The sequence below is a fragment of the Balaenoptera acutorostrata genome, chromosome 7 (assembly GCF_949987535.1).
Source record: "Balaenoptera acutorostrata chromosome 7, mBalAcu1.1, whole genome shotgun sequence".
Lineage (NCBI taxonomy): Eukaryota > Metazoa > Chordata > Mammalia > Artiodactyla > Balaenopteridae > Balaenoptera > Balaenoptera acutorostrata.
In genome coordinates, this window is record NC_080070.1 from 175,739 (window position 1) to 193,385 (window position 17,647).

The window sequence follows — 17,647 nt, forward strand, 5'->3', positions numbered from 1 at the left end:
CCCATTTCACTGTGCAGATGGAAGCCAGCTCTGGTCTGTACTTTGTTTTCCTTTTTTTTTTTAACTTTAGCAATGTATTTGGCAACCGTTCTGAATTGGTTTATACTTTCCTTTTAAGAGCTATGTAGTATTCTAACAGATTTCCTTAGTGTGTCCCAGGCTCCTGGACTTTTAGGTAGCTTACAAGCAATACTCTAGTGACTGCATTTCTTCATGACAATAAAATATTTCACCAGCAATTGAGGGTTGACTTCCAGCCACTATGCATGAAATCGGAACATCCTTCTCATATGACCAAATAACATCATTTTAAGAGACTTGCTTATTTCTGTGATGGTTGTGTCACACGGAATATAACTAATTACATCCCACTTTTCATCTCGTCTTTCCTCCCTGCACCTCTGTGTCACAGAGGAAACTAGGCAGCTTCATGAGCGTGTTCTCTTCAGAAAGTCCCGTGGGAGAATGACCCTTGTCTGCGACTCTTCTCTGACCGCACCACCCCCAGGGGGAATGACCCTTGTCTTCGACTCTTCTCTGACCCCCCCCCCCCCCAGGCAGCGCTGCCTCTGGCCCAAGGGCAGGTGGTGGTGGTTGTCCCTCTCCCTGAAGAGCGTCTATTCCTGGTCCTTAGCTGACCTGCGAGTGGGACGTGTGAGCAGACTTCCCTCCATCTTACATCCTTACATCCATGTGGGTCCGAGGGCGCCTGCTGCCCTTCTGAGGTCAGCGTGATGTGAGGCCCATTATTCCCTTTCAGTTTTCTCTCTGATGTAGGTACGTTCTTGTTCTCGTCCAAATAGCTCTTTGAGCTGATAAGGCAAACAGCCTGATCTGTTTTTTTCCTTAGGGTGAGTCTTTTTGTATGCGATTTCTTCTAATTTCTAAACTCAATAAGATCAGCTACCGGCCTTGGATAGGCCATTTAAATAATAATTACGTATTGGTTTGATTTTCTGAAAGTAATGGCTTTAACTTTACTTTTTATAGGAAACAAATCTCGCTGAAAAAATTCTACTCTGAGTTAAACTTTTATGCTTAAACTCATGAAAGGAATCCTGCGCGAGAAGTCAATTACTAGCAGGTAGAGCGTCAGCACACCTGGAAGCCACAGGTGAGAAGGAGGCTGGGTCACAGGAAGGAGCTTTGTGCCTCTTGGCATTGCTGCTGGTGGGGACCAAGCTACTTCTCCTGCCCATCTTTCTAAGGTGCTGGTGACCCCAAGACGCAGCTCAGCCAGCTGCCCGCGGTCTCCTGCCCCGCGAGCACCTCTCCGCCTTCCCTGCCCCCACTTAGTGTCACGCAGGCCGCGTCCTGAAAATGTCCCGTCACTCTTCCCGCCGGTGGGGCTGGTTCTGAGGCTGCGGCTGCCCCTCCAGGTGAGCCTGCGGTGCAGGTTCCAGCCCGTTGAGTGGTTTCCTGTGGTCCACTGTCTCGCGTCCTGTGATGGGAAAGCACACGGTCCCTTTCTGGGGTGGGAGAGCCTGCTGGAGGCCCCTCGGCACACCGCACTTCAGTCACAAGCGGCCGGTGAAGCCGCTGTCCCGGCTGCCGTCCCCGCCGTCTGGCGCTGGCTCGTGGGCTCGTGGCTGGTGCTGCCACGATGGGGACACAGTTACACGTGTCAGCCACACGCCCCACCCCCAGGTTCCTGGGCATTCAGCTGTGCATGTTTTGGTTGCTTGGGCCGGTCGCAGCCCTTCCCGGGCACCCATTCACTTGCGAGTTTTTGTAGAGTTTTCTGGGTCAAGCATCCATTCCAGTGGTTGTCCCTGAGCCCTCGTAGCCGGGCCTGTTCCTGGGGGGTCTACTTGGATCATGGAGTGGACTGTCGTTGCTGGAGCCTTGGCTGGCTCTGTCGTTCACTGATTTTTCCAGCATGTTCTTACTGAGCAGATACCAGGCTAGAAGGGTGATGAGAAATTGGGCAGGACATGTCATCGCCTCTGGGAACTCCAAATCAAGCCCCCGATGGCGATGCATCGGGTGGGGAGCGGGGATAACAGGGCTTCGAGTCGAAGGACTGAAGGATTTCTGAGGGGAAATCGGAGAATCTGAACATGGAGTAGCATCAGTCTACTCTGAACCAGAAGCTGACCGTGACAGAAAAATGCCTAAGGACTTATTTTATCTCTACTCGGAGATTAAGGCAGAAAAACGGTGAGTGGGGAAACTACCAAGAAGAATGGAAGCTTTTTGATCATAAGCTGATTGGTGGTCAGTACTTTGGTAATTGACTATATAAACTTGCGGTGTGTTCGGGGACCGTGGTCTTGGCGTCCGTGTGTGTCCTGTGCTCGGCCCTGGAGTGGATTCACTCCATGCAGCCCTGTTCCACCCGCAGCTGGTCACCACCACCCGACCCCACCCGCCGCCTGGCCGAGGCCCCCAGCCTCCGTGGCCTCTGCACTTGGTGTTGCCTTCCTCGTGATGACGAGCGCACCCTCTTGTATTCCAGGGTGGGGGCCCATCTAGGTGCCCCTCAGCCTCTGGGCACCAAGGCATCTGCCAAGGACCCTCCTGTCCGGCGTCTGTTGACCCAGGAGCAGACGTGCGGACCCTTCCCGGTGTCCAGGGCAGAGGGAAGGCTCCGAGGGCCCACTCTCAGGACAAGGATGGGAGATGTCCACAGAGCAGGTGTTGGGGGTCCCAATCTTGATGCTGAAAGGTGGTCGTCAGCCCATCAAGGTGAGGAAATGGGAGTGGACTTTCCAGTCTCTCATCCAAGCTGGTGGCAGAGCCCAGCTCCCTGGACCCTAAGTCAAGCACGCTTTTCACAAAGCCATACTTGGCATCTTAGAAAGAGAGGCATGCTTTAGATGAAGGTCTTCTCCCTCTCCAAAGCCTGCTTCAAAGGTGAGGGGCCTCCTCTGAACCCCTACGGCTACAGGAAGATTGACCTCATGTCCACCTAATTGTCTGCACCTCCCACTGATGCTTCCCCTTGGGATGAGGATCCCCACCAGTTTACTCACTTAGTGACATCAGCCCCTTCTCTCCTCCGGCCCACGGCGAGGGCTTTGGGGCCTGGGGCAGCACATTGATTTGGTGAGCCCTCCTCTATTTCCTGGCTGTCAGCTTCCTCACGACACGCCTGGTTCTCTGTGTATCAAAGGAACCATCAGAGGCGGCTGGGGTTCAGCTGCAGGCAGAGGCCCCGCAGTGCAGGACGTTGAATCAGGGCCCAGAGCACCCCAGATGTCTGCACCTTAAACATCGCCCTGGCTGTGACCTGCCCTGGGTAGGGCTCCCGCAGCTCAAGAACTGACACTTTCAAGGCACCTCTTATCCATCCCAGGGAAGGGTTACTACCGCTTTTCAGGCAATCTCTGACTTCTTACAGCTACTTCCTTCTCTACAAGGGAAGGACTGAGGCTTGTGTGAGTGGACACTGAGGGTGAGGCCAGGCCTCCTGGCTGCCCACTGGGCCCCGGTGACAAGGACAGCACGTGCCTCCTGCTGTCCCCCCAGCAAGCGCTGTCGCTCTGCTCCTGCGTGGCCCCGTGCAAGGTACCCGAGCTCACCAAGTTCGGGGGGATGGGGAGCGTTTGCTCCTGGGGCTTCTTCCAGAGCTTGGAGCTGGTGGGCTGGCCGTGCGGGCAGGTAGGAGAGGTGTGTGTCGGCACACAGAGCAGCTGGGTCCAGCCGCCGGGAGGGCTGGGGACGCGAACACGGAATGCGTGGGTGAAGGAAGGAGAGCAGCGTTGACCCGCAGCCTGGAGCTGGGCCCCAGGGGATTCTGAAAAGCGGGGTGTCTGCTATGAGCTGTGTTTCGGGACGGTTCACGGAGCAGACACTTCTGAGAGGAGTTGGGGGGGCCTTGCAAGCGGGTCACGTTGCAGGTGGAGGTGACGCAGGCGTGCTCGACGGAAGAGGACGGGAGGCTGGCGGGCAGGGGCCGGGCTGCAGGGAGATGGTGGCGGAGACGGTCCCACGGCCGCGTGGCGGTGGGGGAGCCACCCCAGGAACGCAGGAGAAAGGAGATGACACGGGAGGAGCTGGGGCCCGGGGAGAGCGCCTTCGGGGGGCATGGTTCTGGGGAGCCTGAGCAGAGGCAGAAGCGGGGGCTGGGAGGGAGGCTGGAGACCGCCCACAAGTGGGACCATCTGGGGCAGCAGGTCCTGGAGGCAGGAGGAGTGGCCACGGGCAGCCCTGAAGGGCTTGGCCCAGAAGGAGGAGGAGGGAGGGGACTGAGGGCCCGGCACAGCTCCCGGGGTGGACGGGGCTGGAGGGGCCAGCACGATGGGACCCAGGGCCCTGAGCTGTGGGCGTGCCAGGGGCCCCGGGCCCCCAGCCCTCGCACACAGCCTGGGAGGATGGTCCCGCACGAGGCCGGTCTTGGCCAGGAGCTGTGGACGCCACAGCCAGGCGTCCTGCCCTGGGGGGTGCGCGCAGCCGTTGGCTGCTGTACTGTATGAGGCCGATCTGTCTTAGCACTGGGAGATGGATGTCCCGGCTCGATCCCGGGACGCCACCCAAGTCCTGCTCATAAATCCACGGAAGATCATCCCGGGAATAACATGGCAGGACTCCCCACGCATCCAGTGCCAGCCTGTCAGCTGAGTCCAGACTTCCCCTGTCGGACGCGGCTCGGCTCTGCCTGCCTGGGAGCTCATGTGGCACCGCCAACAATGCCCCAAGCGGTCGCAGACGTTGGAGGGAAGGTTGTTGAGGATTTGTACAAAGGACAGCAGCAGACATCTCGATGGGTGAAAGGCGCAGCATCTGCGCAAATTTAGCTCCCCATCCGTTTTCCTAAACTGACCCCATTGCAGGCCCTCACCGGGACTCCCGAGGGCCCCCGTTGTACGGATGTCGGGAGAGAGGCGTGAAGGTGCTGGGCCCATCTCGGAGGGACCTGCAGTCAGTTCTCGGGCAGCTGTGCTGGCCGGGACCCCGACCGCAGGCACTAGGTTCACTCAGCTCAGTTTGGAGGACATTTTGATGTTTGGGGTTTATTGGATTCAGCATATTCTTTAAATAGGTTCAAACTGGATCTCTGTATGTTCCTTTGAAAAATTATTTTGTTCAGTTAACAGCTTTGGTTAGTTCTGGGTTTTGAGTCTTAGTTTAATGTTAGTTCAAGTCCCAAAATATGACTCCCACCAATGGAATCTGTCTGAACTGAAGTTAAACTTCGCTACTTCCACATTCAAAGTTCCAGAGTGATTTGATTGAGATGCCATCTGGTGGTATTGTCCCCCCAGATGGTCTTTCCCAGGCCTTGTTTCATAGTTCGCCTCTAGCCCACCAAGGGTGGGATCATTGTAGCACCCTAGCTAGACAGAATATCGGGGTGTCCAGGAGTTGTCTGAAGAATGAGTTCCCGGTAAAATACTCCTTGCAGCCCTCTAAAGGCATTTGGAGTCGGAGCTCTGTCGTGGCGCCTGGGTTTGCCCCTGTGTAAAATCCAGGCTCTCATACAGGGGGCCTAGGAAGCTGCGTGGCCCTGGGCCTCGGTCCACACCCAAAGGCTTGATCTGCTGTGTGGACTCAGTTACAAGCTGGGGGATGTTGAAGAGCCAGCCCACATTGGTGCCCTTGTCGGCTTGTGAACTTGCAGTGTTCCTGCTGCAGGAAGACCTGGTGAGGCCCTCCTGACCCAGGTGCCTGCATCAGGTACCTCGGGCAGCCTCAGACCAGTGGACGCTCGGTGAACATTTGTTGGAGAGACGAATGCTCGCCATTGCAAGTTTTAAGGGGGCATGGCTGCAGCTGGTCCAAACGGTGTGCCGAGTCATGAAGAAAGGACAGTCCGCTGTTTGGAAGATGAATTGTTCCATCTCTGTCTGCACGGGCAGGGGGTTGTTATCAAACTCCCTGAGCTTGTTCTGTGAGTTGCTTTTGAGTCCTGACTGCAGCAGCTCCCCTCCCAGCACGTGGCCGGATTTCACCTGCACTGACTGTCTCTGAGAAGCACGCGTCCCAGACACAGGCTGTTATTAGTTCTGGGGGGTTGTCACTCTGGGCGTTTCCCCTCAAAAGGCTCCTTTCCACCCCGCTTCTGCCACTAGCAAGTACTGTCGTCATGCCTGACTGCAGCATTTCTAAAAAGGCGTTTGGCTCCGTACCCAGCATGGATGTAGCTCTCCTTATCTCACTACACGTATTTTAAGAATAAATGATGTAGATATGCATCCTTAGAGCAACAGAAAGAAAGACCCCTCCATTTGGTAGAGTTTGACCATCACTGTTATTGGTGAGATTAGCTGGGCTCTGTAGGACGCAGAGAAGCAGGATATTTATAATTGGGCACCCGGACCAGGAGCATCAAAGGTGCCCAAAGAGCAAATCCCAAGCTGAGGGCGGGGCTGACGGGGGTGGGGGCCAGCGTTTCGGAGCTTCCAGATCCAGGGGAGGGTTTGCAGCGATCGCGTCACCATCCGCAGGGCTGGGGGTCTGGACCCACTCAGCACCACGTCTGCTTCCTCAGTGAGCACTGAGACGCCGGGACGCAGCCGCTGGAACAGCAGGGCTCCCTGTGCCGCCGCTGCGGGGATAACGTCCACGTCTCGACCCTGCGCACCCTGAGGTCAGGAAACAGACCCCCGGGGTCCTTCCTGTGCTGTGTGGCCAGCTCAGACCGCTGGGGAACCGTGACTTGAGTGTCCAGGAATGGGAGTATTTTGAGGGGTGGTCTCAGCAGAAAGTCAAAGCAAGGTGGTGGTGAGCTTATGGCGAGATTTCTGCCGGTCGTGACTGCAGCTGCCCTTTGAAGGATCCAAACGCAGGACCAGGGCTGAGAGTAGAAGTTGCACACAGCCCCATTTTGGCCGTGGGGCATAGGACAAATGTGACAGTGACCGGAGGCCCCAAGGGGATGGCTGCTCATGGCCGCGCTGTTCTCAGGGCCCTGGGAGAAGTGAGAGGGTCGGGGCTGCCCTGGGCCACCTCTGTGGTCTTTCGAATCGGGGGCGCCCGCTGGTCTGGGGAAGCACGTTCGTTGGTCAGAGTCCCCCTGGCCCCGGGGGCCTCAAAGACTGGCTTGTGTACTTACCTGCAGAAAACAGTAAACTACGTCCCCCTCTGTAAGCCTGAAGCAGGGCCCTCAGACAGGCAGGCGGCTGCAAAGCTGTGTCTGCACAGGCGGCTGCGGTTTTATTTTAACAAATACAGTTAACACCCTGCAGACCAGCCCGGTGGTGAGCACGTCTGTTTTGCTGCCCTGTCAGTTTTTATCTGGTTTAGTATTTCCCTACGAGAACACAGAGCAGAGGCCTCGTCTTCAAGGAATGAAAATAAGTGAGCTGCACGGAAGCGAAAGAGAGCAACTTGCTGGGCGGCGTTTTCGGGGCTCTGAGATTGGTCCCGTCAGAGCACCCCCACGGCCGCATCTCCGCCTCCACCAGGCGTGGCTTGCTTCTGTTTCGTGTGCTCTTTGCTCGTGGCCACAGGGGTCAGCTCGCGAGGCCTGGGGCAGGCAGCTTTCCCTCCCTGGGGGACCCTGGGGCCACCTCCCTCCCGCCCAGGGCCAGGAGTCCATGTTGCGCCCGCTATTCTAGGCCCAGACATGGCTCTGCGGGTCGAACTGTGGCTTCCCCTAATGATCGTAGTGAGCAGTTTTCCAACAGAAAGGTTGCTCCTTTCTGTGTGGTTGAAAATCTGCATGATCAAAATGTTGGAAGGGAGGCGGAGGTGCCACCGCCCAGGTCCAGCAGTTGTCGGCCTCCGGCACTTGCTGTGACAGCTTGTGCAAGACACATTCCGTGGACCGTTGCCGCGGAGCTGCAGTGCCCTGACTCTAGGGTTGCTTCAGACTGTGCCTCTGAAAATTAAGGCAGCAGGTCAGCTACCTCGCAGAGTGCCCCACGTTCTGGGTGCATCTCGGTGTTTCCTTCCGGGTTGGATTCTTCTAGCCCCTGTGTTTCCTTTACGCTGCAGTTTGGACATAAAGGTTTGATTTGACTCAGGTCAAGCCCTTTGGGAAGAAGGCGTGCAGGTTATATGTGTGCTCTGTGGCGTCAACATTCTGGTGCCCATTATGTCCCTCAACATCCCATTATGCTGTTTGGTCACCTGCTTAAAAGTGACCTCCAGAATCTTGAAAATGAAATTCTTTTTTCCCTTTTCAATTGGCAGGTGGTCTGTGGGGCTGCTGGGCTTCCCCAGGCTTTCCCATCTCCTGGCTTTCGTGCCCTGTGGATGATTCATGCTTGAATCAGCCGGTATTTAGGGTCCAAAATGTCAACTTTTAAAATTCTAACCATTCTTTACACATATTAATTAACGTTCTCTGTAAAGAAGAGCTTTTCCTCATCATTTGGGGAAGAATTAAGTTCCTTCCGAAAGAATGGGATAAAAGTCCAAGTACCTTGGGGACACCTATTAAGTACTTAATAACTAGAATTCTGGTCAGACAATTATTTCATCACTGCTATTTATATCACAAGTAAAGTGGGTGTTGGAACATGTAGCCATTAAAAATGATGGCTCATGTCACAAACGACATGAAAAATACAAGATGTCTGTTGTTAAGTGAGAAAGCAAGGAATATGCCAGCATATAGAGTATCCTGTGTTTGTGAGCAGGACGTACATAACGTCTCTGTGTACGTGGTGTATGGGCAGGTGTATAGGATGTCACCAGGCCCTGTAGGGGCAGGAGCCAAACGCCCAGGAGGGGCTGGGGGAGGCCGCTCCGAGGAGGTGTTTCCCCAACACTCTCAGCGTGGAAGGCAAAGGGGGCGGGGGCAGGCCTGTCTGGGGAGAGGGTTTCTCTGGGGAGAGTCCTTGGAATGCTCTGTGATGTCTGCTCCCCTGTGGAGGGGGGGGGGGTCCCCCACCCAGTGAGAGGACTGCCATGCTGCTGGGGGACACAGGGGTGAGAGGTGGCTGGCAGCCGCCTTGGTGCAGCTGGGCAGAGAGGTCCCACCGGGTCTGTAACTGTCCTCTGCTCAGGAGGACAACCACCAGGGCGACGGCCAAGAGGGGTCGGGGCCGCAGCTGGGGGGAGGCGGCCCCTGGTCCATGGGAAGAGGAGGTGCTGGCTTCCACCACGAGCACCTGTGCCAAGACCCCTGAGTGCCTCCAAGCCCCCTGGAGCCCCGAAAACCGCCACCAGCAGATCCAAACCCCAGTCTGCCCTCCACTCCCACTAGCCTGAAATAAGTCAGGTGGAGAAGGCATGTTAACTAAGGAGACCAGCGTGTGCCTTAGACCAGAGTGGTCAGAAACACGAGGGGCCCCACCTGGTTTCCTGCAGGACAGAGACTGTGCCCAGAGCCAGGGGGAAGGGCCCGGCTCCACCTGCAGCACAGGCGTGTCTCCAGGTAGTCCGTAAGCACGAGCGGGGTCACCCGCCGCCGCAGGCTGCACGCGGGCTCGCAGCACGGGCCACTTCTCCTCGTGCCTGGACTGACGCACCAGGCGAATGAACGGTCCGGGGCGTGTGCTGCTTTCGTAGTTTAAGATCGCACGCCTGGAAGAGTCTGTCGAATTTTAAGGGTGTCTCAGTGAGGGGCTCGTATCGTCCCCTCAGGCACTGAGGAGTTCTAAGTGGACAGAGGCTGGTGTAACAGGATGTGGCGAAGGCGCTGATGTGCGTGTAATGGGTCTCAAGGCCTTGGGGGGGTCACTGAGCCTCTTTAGGTGTGGAGCCCCGCTGTGAAGCAGCGTGTTCGCCGAGAGCCAGAAGGTCCTTCCCGACTCTGAAGTTCTGCGGTCTTTCTTTTTTAATTTATTTTATTTTATTTATTTATTTTTGGCCGCGTTGGGTCTTTGTTGCTGCACACGGGCTTTATCTAACTGTGGTGAGCGGGGGCTACTCTTCGTTGCAGTGCGCGGGCTTCTCATTGCGGTGGCTTCTCTTGTTGTGGAGCACGGGCTCTAGGCGCCTGGGCTTCAGTAGTCGTGGCGCACGGGCTTAGTTGCTCTGCGACGTGTGGGATCTTCCCGGACGAGGGCTCGAACCCGTGTCCCCTGCGTTGGCAGGCGGATTCTTAACCACTGCGCCGCCAGGGAAACCCCTCTGTGGTGTTTTTAATGACCTCCCAGCTGGCCCTCTGCCCCAAAGTTCTTGTTCACCAGGCAGAGCCCTGGCACTTATTTAAGGGGCTCACGAGGAGAGTGACAGATGGAGTGAGAAAACGTGACATTCCTTCTTAAAGTGCCTTTTTCCTGTTCAGAGATGTCCAGTAACTAGTGTGGCCTGAATCACCCCAGACGGAAGCGCAGGAAACAAGAGCAGCCGTGACAACAGATCCTGTCCCCGAGGCACCGCGCAGCCGCGCGTGCCCTCTCCATCCTCAGCCCAGCAGCGGGGACAACAGCCCTCACAGGGGCCCCAGGGTCAGGGGCCCTGGGGGCCACACTCCACCCAGGAGCTGCAGGTGGATCGGCGACGTTCCACCGTGCCCACCCCCAGGCCGAGCCACCTGCCCAGTGCTGCCAGGGACGGCCGAGGGCGAAAGCGGCCTGGCTGGGCTGGGCCCCGCCGTGTGTCTGTGCCCCACCCAGCCCAGCCCACAGCACAGAGGCGCTGTGGGCAGGGCTGGGGAGCCTCTGGCAGCTCAGCCACGCTCCGTTCAGTGCCTCGTTTACTCGTCTGTGCGAGGAGACTGGGGACACCCCAGGCCTGTGAGTTTGGGGGATGGAATGAGCTCGTGAGGGCGGCACCCGGCCCCGCTGCTGCTGTCACCGCTCATCCGGGGAGCAGTGCTTTCCCCAGTGGGCTCGCGGGCTGGGCTGGTCATCGGCCCTGCCTTCTGGGTCTGTGGAGGTGCCGGGGGCCGTCGAGTGGAGCATCCAGGGACGCCCGGCCCTTCGGCGGTGGCGTGAGACCGGGAGGCACCCCGCCGGCCAGACGGGCCTCCCTGTGCCAAGCAGGCCCCTGGTGAGCCGCCCGGTTGGCTCACCCGCTCTGCATGGGAGGAAGCCAGGCTTAACGAGGTCGGGGCTGTGGCCTGGCGAGCTGTGGGCTCCGAGCCCAGCCTCCCTCCCGTGCCAGGTGGGGCGTGGCTGCCGTGAGCCCCTGAGCGGCTCAGCACCACCTCAGGGACGGGGGTCAGCCTGGGTCTCTGGCGCAATGGCCCGGGGTGGGGCACGGGAACGTTCTAGCAAGTCCCCGGGGGCTGCTGCTCTGGGGCCCCGTCAGCACCCGCGCTCGTAATCCTCGAGGTCCCGTCTAGCACCTGCACCCCAGGACTGTGGGTCTCAGCCCTGGGTACACGTTGGAACCTCTAAGAATCTTAAAAACTGAGAAGCGCTGTCCGGGAGAATCAAACCAGAACCCTGGATGTGGGTACTAACAGCGGGCCCCGGGGGCGTGTAGGAAGGACCCGGGCACACCCACCACTGCCGCTTGGTTGCTGCATCATCAGCCTGGGCTGAGGGGGCGCTGGCCTGCCCTCTGACGGGGTCGTCCACGGGGCACACGAGGTGCTGCCGGTCACGTGAGCCTTGGAGACCGCGTCGTTCTGGCCACGGCAAATTCTATACGAGGAGTGACCAGGGAGCAAGAAGCGCCATTCCTCTGCTTTCTCTCGAGCAAGGTTAAAAAATAAAAAGCGAATAAAAATGTCCGTAATGAAGGGACTTGGCCTGGAGGGTGTGCTGGTCACGGTGCGGAGGCCAGTCGAGCTGAGCTGGCCCCCAGCTGAGGCCTCTGCATGGCTCTTCCTGCCGTCGGGTAGCAGCTGCTCTTCAGTGTCCCTCGCTGTCTCCCCTGTGTCGGCTGCACACTGACACCTGCACTTGGCCGCCTGCCCACCGGGGTCGGAGCCAGGAGACATGAGAGGCGGTGACGGGCCCTTCTTCCCATCTCGCTGCACCTGTTCTCACCTGTCCGCTGACGCAGGCGTCGCTGATGCACAGAAGCTCCTGGAAACAAGTAAACGGTGTCCAGCGCTGTGTCCGCCACAACCAGGCAGTTGAAAGTCCTCTGACGGGACTGGGCTGGGCTTCCCTGGGGCTCCGGCTTCATCACCGGGGGCAGAGGAAGTGGGGTTGTGAGACCTCCACCCCAGGAGCTGCAGCTTGAGGGGTGTTTACCCGCCCGGTCATGAGGTCCCACCAGCCCATCACAGAGGAGGGCGGATGGACCAGGTCAGCACCTGCTGTCTGCAGGCTGGGGATCCAGTGACCAGCACGGCTCTGGCCTCGGAGCCCGAGAGCACTTCCTGGGCTTCCCTGCAGCTTCCGATTCTGGAAGAAGCTTTGCCACTTATGACTTCAAATTTAAACTAAACTTTTGAATGGAAGGTGTTATTGGTAATGTTAGCTGTTGCCTGGCCTCATACATTAGTGCCAGAAAGAGTTTTATTTCTCCTTTTCCTTTCCCCATGCCCTGCTCCTGCAGCACCTCCCCCACGCTCCGTCTTGAGCAAGGTGACCCAGGGGATGAGGCCTCCTGCCACTGGGTGCCCGGGTGCTGGTCCGCCCACCCTCTCCTCGCAGGCCGGGCCGCAGGAGCAGAGACCCCTCCCTGGAGCTCCTGGTCGCGGTGGGAAGCGCCTCCATCACACTGTGTCCACCGTCGAGAGTCAAGCCTGCCTGGGTACCTCTGCTGTCCCACTGCTGTGCTGTCTCTCTCTGTGCATTGGTGTTGGTAGGGGACTGGCTTTCTCTCTTGGTAAAAACGAGGACAGATCGGAGCACGGCCACTGCTGGGGATGCCCCGGGAACCTCACCCAGAGAGGGCGGGAGACCACGTCAGTCGTGGTCACAGCCTCACCTGAGACGTCAGCCCTGCATTCGCTGGACAAGTGCTCAGAGCCGTCCTTTGTCTGCTTGCACACCTGGATTCGGTTCATGCCTCTGGCTCTGTGTCCAGGGCCTCCATCATAAAACACCTTGAACATGGAAGACTGGAGTGGTAGGAGCACATCTTCCCAGGTCCCAGGAGGTCATGGAGGGCCAGTGGGGACAGTGGTCTTCCAGGGAGAGGGCAGTGACAGCAAGACAGGTTCTGGCCCCAACCTCGCTCTGCGAACCCATGAGCAGGAAACACAGTGTTTGTAAAAGCTCTGCCCTAGATGAAGTGTAACACCTAAGTAGTGAGACTCACCTGATTTTCTTGAAAATTAATTGCTGTTTATATCATTGAAATAATGAGAAAATAAACCCGGGACTCAAAACAACACGTGTACCATCGTCTGTGAGAGTATGACTTGCCCGGGGATGTTTCGGAGAGAAAGTTGGTTTTTCGGGTACAAGTTTCCTTTCCATGGTGGCGGGTTCCTCCCCCTTCATAAGACTGCATCGGGCCAGGTGAACTGCAGCTGTCTCCCCTGAGTTCCAGAATATTGACAGGCACGTGTTCTAATAGCAGCCTTTCCTGAGCACAAGTCATCCGTGTCCCGAGTGCATTCCGTTCAAGTTGCCGTGAAGTTTAAGAAAGGTCTGGAGGCTGCACCGTGCGTAAGACCAGTTTTTCTGAACCTCTTGATCTAGAATGTTCCTTTCAGGGGACTAAGCTGCCTTCCCAAGAGGAACTTAGGAGGCCACCACCGCCGGTTTACGCCGGGCTCCTATGCGCTCTTTCCCTGCGAAGCCTGGCGGTTGGCTCACAGAGGCACCTCGGTCAGGCCCTGGTCGGGGCTCCTCCGCCACCTCCTCTCTGCAGCTTCTGGGACACTTTGCCAAGTTTACAACGTGTCAGTGCCTCCCAAATCTGTTACTCACCCAACTGCTAAATTAAACAGTATGGAAGCTGAGGAGTACAAAAAAAGCACTTGTTTCTGGGAAAACCAATTTGTGTGCTTTGGAAAAATTTAAAAAGTGAGTTGCTAAGCAGCCGTAGGGTTGGAGGTGAGAATGACGGCTAGGATGGAGTCTGGAAATCTAGCTTTGCGGGAGCCTAAGTCAGCCCACTTTCAGTGCTCTGAAGTTGGAAATCAACAATAGGTCAGAGTATGATTTACACAAGAAAAGCAATGAGAAGCCCGGTCAACAAGCCCACACGCAAAGGAAAGGCTTTGGCTGTATGTTCTATGTTTAAGTAATAACACACTTTGTGTTTCAATTAATGGAAGATATTTAAGGCATTAAGCACCTACCGTGCTTTTCAGTTCCCCAAGCCACTGACCCCCACTTTGGATAAGAGACCTCCTCCTCCTTGTTTTGGGTTTTGAAATACAGAGAAGATTTGTGTGATAAGTGATAAATAAATGTTTACCAAAAAATTCTCATTCTCATTTATAATTTATTCATAAAATATTTCAGATGATTTATATGGCCATTTTTAGCTGAAAAACCATGACGTGAAGAAAGTTGCATCTGTTTGGGGTAATTTACCCCCAGCAATAGTTTATGTACGGTAATGATGGGTTTGTTATTTTCTCTCTTTGCTTTGTTTCTTGATAGTTTGTAAGAGTGGCTTTTTGGTTTTATTTTTTGCTCGTTTTAGCTACAGCTCGAGGGTGACGCTGTCCCGGGACAATGGAAGTGTGTGTCTGAGCTGTGAGATGAGCGCCACCAGCCACGTGTGTCTACTGAGCATTAGAAGTGTGGCCACTGCAGCTGAGGAGCTGAATTTTCAATTGCATTTAATTTCAGTCGATTTAGGCTTAAACTGAAACAGCCACGTGTGGTAACCACATTGCAAAGTGCAGTTCTAGGATTTTTTTCCCTTCTTTATTTTAGCGAATCTGCTTAGTTCATTTTATCTATTGTTTTACCTAAAGGGCTAATATATTGTTGAAGCATGATGGTGACAGCAAGTGCCCAGTAGGTTCCTGGTTTGGGTTGTACACTGTGCTTAACCTTTTCTAATAATAGCTACTTCTTTTAACAAATGGTCTTTGCTATGTTAAGGCAGTCTCAGTATTTCATTATTTTATTTAGAGCTTTTAAAAATTAGGAATGGCTGCTGAATTTCGTCAAGTAACTTTTCAGTCTATTGATGTGAACAAAATTTTCCTCTTTTCAGACTGAGCCTTGATTTTATTATCACCATCTCAAATACCTAGGTTGCTACCAGAGTGTAACAAAAATAAATTCTCACGCAGACCCTGGTTGCCTCACCCATGCCACTTTTTCTCATGCAGTCTAGACTATTCACCACTTTTCAAGCAAGCCTTTTCTCCCCAGTTTGTCTCAGCTCCAGCTGATCTCTGTTGGGAGTGAGCCCTGCCTGTCAGCTCTCTCCCCTTTCTCCAAGCTGCCCCCCGCCGCCCCGCCCGCAGAGTCCCATCACGGTTGTGGTTTACGTTATTATGATCACAGTTGACCCTGTAACAGTCTCAGTCTCCTTTCTGGTGTAGCTCTGTGTTATTCCTGGAACTGTAAGTTCGTTTTCCATGTCTCTATCAATAATTAGCATCAAACTTTGTACCAGAACAACGGCAAGACTCTCGCGATGATCTAGTACACAGGGTGGTCACCGAGTGCTGTCCTCAGAGCCACTCCTGCACCCTCCGTCCCGTGCCAGGCGGCCGGGTTGGTCCAGGGCTCCCTGGTGCTCCTCCAGCATAGCTTCCAGAAAATCCCAGCAGGGCAGGGAAGTCTGGAGTTATCAGAGTTCAGAATTCAAACTCGACGTGATTCTCCCAAACATAGGCCACCTGTGCCCTTTAAGTGCGCCCCCATTGCTCACCTCCTGCGGGCTGGGCTGCCTCCCCCTTTGTGCTACCTGAATCTTTTTTTTTTTTTTTTTTTTTTTTTTTTTAAAGATTTATTTTTTTATTGATTAATTGATTGATTGATTGCTATGTTGGGTCTTCGTTTCTGTGCTAGGGCTTTCTCCAGTTGCGGCAAGTGGGGGCCACTCTTCATCGCGGTGCGGGGACCGCTCTTCATCGCGGTGCGCGGGCCTTTCACTATCGCGGCCCCTCCCGTTGCGGGGCACAGGCTCCAGACGCGCAGGCTCAGTAATTGTGGCTCACGGGCCCAGCCGCTCTGCGGCATGTGGGATCTTCCCAGACCAGGGCTCGAACCCGTGTCCCCTGCATTATTGGCAGGCAGATTCTCAACCACTGCGCCACCAGGGAAGCCCGCGCTACCTGAATCTTTAACACACATACATGCTGTCTGTCTTCAGTTTTATGACATCTCTAGGAACTGCCATTTCAAATTTCTCAACTGCCATTTTCATGAGATTTGGGAAATGGAGCGCGAAGCTCATATGTCCCCAGTTGTCTGTCTCTTGCCCTCATCGCATAGGCACGTCCCTCCTTACCACCCTGCTCATCCGAACACTCCCAGGCCTGCAGGCTGCACCGCCCACCCGGCTGGAGGTGTGTTTCTAGTGAGGTCTTTGTCCTTGATGATGGGCTCTAAGTAATTTTTCAAAAAGCAACATTTTCTTTAAATATGTAAGAATGTTAATATAGTATGAATTTATGTACTCAATCTTCGGTATGTAATACAGTTTTTAGGATGAATGTATTTTCATTTTATTTTAAAAAGCCTTTAGAAAGTATTTTCATCTTTTTTAAGGGTTTTCTTTATTTGTTTTTTTAGCCGCACCACGCGGCATGCAGGATCTTAGCTCCCCAACCAGGGATTGAACCCAATCCCCTTGCAGTGGAAGCGTGGAGTCTTAACCACTGGACCACCAGGGAAGTCCCTATTTTCATCTTTTTTTTGCAAAACTTGGTTTGTAGCCAACTTTTCATTACCTCTGTTCTTAGAAGTAAAACATTCCCGTGGTCAAACCAAAAGTGCATAGTTCCATCGACGTGTTTGCGCAGTTACCGTACAGGTGTGGGTGGCGTGTCAGAGAGCAGAACTGTTGTTTCTTTCTTTGTTTGAATTGAGGCTAGCACCCTGCTCCTCCAATACTGAAGTTTAAATGAAGTATAAAAGTTTAGAGGTCACAAAATATAGTAGAAACACCTTGGACTTGTAATAAAAAATTCCTGAGTTCAAATGTGGATTCATTTACCGTCTGTTTAATGTTGAGAGGCCCCTGGACCATTCAAACCGCAGTGCTCTTTGTCAGTGAGATGATTAATACAGTGTTGATATGAATAACCATCGTGGGGTGGTTATTAAACCAAATAAGAGATCTGAAAAATGTTTTAAGCTATAACATTATGCAAGTTAAGTTTTGATAACTCCATGAGGGTAACCTAAGATTTCACCACTAATATGTCGTCTTGACTGCTGAAATCAACTAAATCTTTTCAAATATTTAAATTTGCAAATTGTCCTTGAAGTCAGAATCCATAAACGCGCAAGTGTATGTGCATCTAGGGGACCCTTACCTCTAAGACTTACACAATACCCAGTGTTGCCCATTTTATCACATGGGGGGTGGGGGGGAAGCACTTCAGCAGGAAAAAGTGATGATTCTACTGCAATTCAAAAGTGCGCAGTGCATGCTGGGTTCCTCAGAAACATTCTACCACAGATCTGCTTATTCCTCCAAAGCTGATTACGATGAACCCATGCCAAGTATATTCTCAATAATATCATGGTGCGAGTTTCACAGAAAAATAATTTGCAAGATAATTACCTAATTAACAGGCTTTCTATTTGAGAAGCTTCTGAGCAGATCCGGTCCCACCACCCTGGGCACCCCACGCGTGGCCTGAGGGCGCTGCCCCTGTGGTGGGCAGAGCGCCTTGCTCACCCCCGTCTCCCCTCCAGCCTGCAGCGGCGTCTGGGACAACATCACGTGCTGGCTGCCCGCGGATGTCGGCGAGACTGTCACGGTGCCCTGTCCAAAACTCTTCAGCAATTTTTATAGCAAACCAGGTACTGTCGTC

At 54.5% G+C, this 17,647-nt stretch overlaps 1 protein-coding gene across 1 annotated transcript in view; it reads left to right on the forward strand.

The window, feature by feature from the left end:
• Positions 1-17,647, forward strand: part of VIPR2 (vasoactive intestinal peptide receptor 2) — a 70,105-nt gene that overhangs the window by 7,863 nt on the left and 44,595 nt on the right. The window contains exon 3 of the mRNA XM_057550567.1: positions 17,529-17,636. Within this exon, the coding sequence (XP_057406550.1) occupies positions 17,529-17,636 (108 nt within the window). The remainder of the gene's footprint in view (positions 1-17,528; positions 17,637-17,647) is intronic.